General features: G+C 32.2%; 1 protein-coding gene across 1 annotated transcript in view; it reads left to right on the forward strand.

The window, feature by feature from the left end:
* Positions 1-1,011: 1,011 nt before the first annotated feature.
* LOC132178329 (wall-associated receptor kinase-like 1) overlaps positions 1,012-4,013 on the forward strand; it is a 4,747-nt gene continuing 1,745 nt past the window's right edge. The window contains exons 1-2 of the mRNA XM_059590777.1: positions 1,012-1,978; positions 3,006-3,146. Of these exons, the coding sequence (XP_059446760.1) occupies positions 1,012-1,978; positions 3,006-3,146 (1,108 nt within the window). The remainder of the gene's footprint in view (positions 1,979-3,005; positions 3,147-4,013) is intronic.

Consider the following 4,013-nt stretch of genomic DNA (forward strand, 5'->3'; position numbering starts at 1 on the left):
CCATCGCCCAATTTTTTTTTTTTTTTCTTAATTTTAATTAAATATAATTTTTTAATGTTTTTAATTTTTTTTTAAAATTAATATTTTTAATTAATTAATTAATTATATGGACACGTGTCAAACCGTGATTGGTGCTGACGTGACGTTTCGTCAAATTTTAAACAAAATTTTGACTGATGAATCATCGTCGTCTTTAAGCAAACAGAAGGAACCTCCTGTAATAAAAAGTAAACCCTAAACTTATTTCTTGATATTGTTACAATACAAAGTACTCATATTTATAGGAGAATTGAGGGTAGATAATCTGATTTGATTACCATCAATTATCATCAAATCTGATTACTTGAAATTACAATTAATTACAATTAAATCTCTAAATCAAATTCCCTAATATATTCTGACAATATAATGGTTAAACTGCTCAGGAAAAAGTGGAAAAGAAAAATCAAATCCTCTTTCACATTTTTTATTGAAAACAACAAAACAAGAAGCAGAGGACGATTTTATGGTCAACCAGTTTGAGTCTGAAAAGTAATAATGCATGCCTACCGTCTGCTATACGTTCTACGCAAGTTTGAAGCCGCCTGAATATTCTTTGGAAAACAATTAAATGTAGATTGAAATGCATAAAAGTCTCTTATTAGGCATGTTTTGGGAATTTTCCAAAGTCCTTATCATTCCTTTCTAGATCAGAAAATGACTTGACTTGAAAAGGACAATGAAAGCAAACAAAGAACTAGTCTATGTGGAGAACACGGAAAAGTTAACATGCAGAAGACAAGTCAGAAGCTAGCGTACTGACGACCTTTTTTTTTTTTTGTAATAAATTAAAACGACTTGGTCGAAGTTTTGTTGGCAACTTCTATACAATTTCTTGGCGACTTAGAAAAGGACGATAATATTGCAAGGCGTTATTGAAAGCAGGGGCTTGGGCTTTGCTGCTTCATTCACACGCCAATTCATCAATATCCTAGAAAGAAAGAGAGAGATCAGATGGTGGGGCTAGTGCAAATGGTATTTCAGATCATTTTGCTATTGTGTTCAATTGATGCAATAATATTTGTACAAGCAGCGGATTTAGCAAGTCATAGTAGTTCATGTCAAAGAAGCTGTGGGAATGTTAGCGATATCCCATTTCCTTTTGGAATAGGAGCTGCAGGTTGCTTCGTTGATGAGTGGTTTGAAATCGTTTGCAATTATAACGACTCTTTGGCCTCTCACAAACCTGTTTTGAAGAAGCTCGACTTGGAGGTGCTCAACATTTCATTATCAGGAGGCACAGTTCACCTCAACCATCCTACATTTGCTATGTGTGATGATGATACATTCAAGAATGATTCATGGAGCAAATTAAATACGGAGTTAGCAACAAGCCCTTTCATCTTCTCCCAGTCCGAGAACATATTCATCGCCATCGGCTGCGACATCATTGCCTCAATAGTGTACGTATATGGTCCAAATACTACTGATAATGGTTCATTTAGTAGTGGTTCATTTCTTCAGTGTGGGTGCATATCAATTTGTAACCTTACTAGTGGAGTGGTAAATGCAAGTAGTCGTTGCAACGGCATCGACTGCTGCCAAGCCACAATTCCTTCATATCTTGATACCTTAAATATAAGTATGAGGCCAGTAAATAGCAAATTTTACTCCAGAACTAATGGATGCAATTCTGCATTCCTAATAGAAAAAAAGTGGTTCCAAGAAGGTGGTTCATTTAATATTAGCTCCATTATGTCGCACGTTCCTGTGGTGTTGGGATGGAGGATTCCTGATGTATCATTCTACTTACTTCCAATATCCGATATTAATGCCTCCGCCTCGACCGCTTATAATAATACGTTCCCAAGCTACATTTGTTCTAATATTACTCAATATGAATATACTGTTTCGTTGCGTGATAACTGGAACTTGACTTATACATGTTCTTGCAAAAATGGCTTTGAAGGAAATCCCTATCTTCTTGATGGATGCCAAGGTAAACTTCTTTCTACTATTCTATCCATCTCTTTAATTCTTCTTTTCTTTTTCGTTTTTATTTGTGTTATTTAAATGGCTGGTTCTATGAATTAACACTTGTACATACATGTGCCTTGTACGCAGACCACAAGTATAAACCTGTGTAGTGTCGAATTACACGTGTGGCCACCAATATGAACCTGGGAAAAAAAATATATTGATAATTTTGATGATATAATAAAATTTCATTTTGATAGATCATTTTGAAATTTAATTAGACAAAGGGAAGCTTCATACTTAATTTTTTTTTCCTTCCTATTTTATGTTTTATCAAGTATCTTACAAGTCATTTTTTTTTTCCCTTTTTTTTTTAAATTTTTTTTTTCTTTCAGATAAGTACAAAATTCATTGATAAGAACTAGCTAGATGAAAGAACTACATATTAACCTATTACCATGGGTGGATGGACCCTTTTAAAAACAAGACCTTGCTTTTTCCAACCACTTGGTATCCTAGCTTTCACTAATAGAATATGATTCTCACAATTTTAAATGAAATTGATTTAATTAGAAAAAAATAATAATCAATTTTAAATGAAATTGATTTAATTAGAAAAAAATAATAATTTAAAGTTGATGTCATTTAACCGTATATATAGTCAATGTTAACACATCTTTTACAAATTCAAATAATGTGAAATCATGTAAACCATTAGATTTACCGATTTTAAATCATGATCATGAAATTGAGAAGATCATTGTCCGTAGAAAATAGCATAACATCTAGGCACATGTTATATGATTAAATTTCTTATTTTTATCAATTTAGACTTTTGGAATAATCAATGATATTGTTAGACTTTTCTTATTGATCAGTAGGAATTTGTTACCCACAAAAATGTTATAATATTAATTTAAATAATTAAATTTCTTATTTTTTAAATTCTTTTTAAATAATTGAGGATTTAATAATTAATAACTATGAATTTTGCTTTTGATTTATTAGATACTAACATGTCATCTATTGTTTGTCTCCATACATGTAAGATATTAACGAATGCGAGCGCTCAAACCCTTGTTCCCTGTACAATTCAGCCGGGAGTGTCCAGTACTACTGTGAAAATACTCATGGGTCTCACCGTTGTAGGACTGGCCCCACCAAGTCTAATGGAAAAGCGGCCACGATAGGTATGTTTACTAGCTTTTTTTATTTTTTATTTTTTATTTTTTATTTTTTTCTAATTTTAAAACGTGTTTTGAGAAAAAAAACATAAAAATTGAGCACATATTTTGAAAAAAAATAAAAGGATCAAAATAGGCTCATCATGACCATTACGTTTCGAAGACTTATGCCACTCGGTTATACTCCTTGTAAAGTGCTTATATTCCAATCTTTGAAGTATTTCCAAGCGTGTAGAGAATCAAATCACTTCTTCTTCTTTTTTTTTTTAATATATTTTATCGTACATTTTCTATGCAATCAATTTTAAATAAATATATCCCTAAGATTCACTTACTATTATCTTTGAGATATATTGGAACCTTTTGGATCAGAATTTCTCCAAATTCTCAAAAATTGCAGGATCCTGCATGCTTCTTAAAATGGTTTAAATGGACACTCAGATTTTGCCAAGTCAATCATTTTGAGGCAAAATAAAAAAAAATAAAAAAATTGTAAGAATTAAATTCTTTAGCTAGCCACTCAAAGAAAGTGGTTGACCACCACCTAAAGGGTTTTGGGGTGGCCAAATCATCCCAAAAACTCCTGATCAGAAGCCGACCAACTCCTATAAACCTTGGAAGAGTGGTTTGTCACTCACCCCCTCAAGTCTTGAGGGAGTGGTTGGGCCAATTTACAAGGCTCATATGAGGGTGGTTGACCACCTCTTTGGGATAGCATATCACTCCAAAAATATTATGGGGTGGTGCACACAACCTCTTTAGGTGTTGGCTAAAGAAATCAATTCCTATAAGTTTTTTTATTTTATTTATTTATTTATTTTTTAACAAAAAATTCAAAATTGATCACATTACAAAATCATGACCTTTCATTTA

The sequence above is a fragment of the Corylus avellana genome, chromosome ca4, assembly GCF_901000735.1.
Source record: "Corylus avellana chromosome ca4, CavTom2PMs-1.0".
Lineage (NCBI taxonomy): Eukaryota > Viridiplantae > Streptophyta > Magnoliopsida > Fagales > Betulaceae > Corylus > Corylus avellana.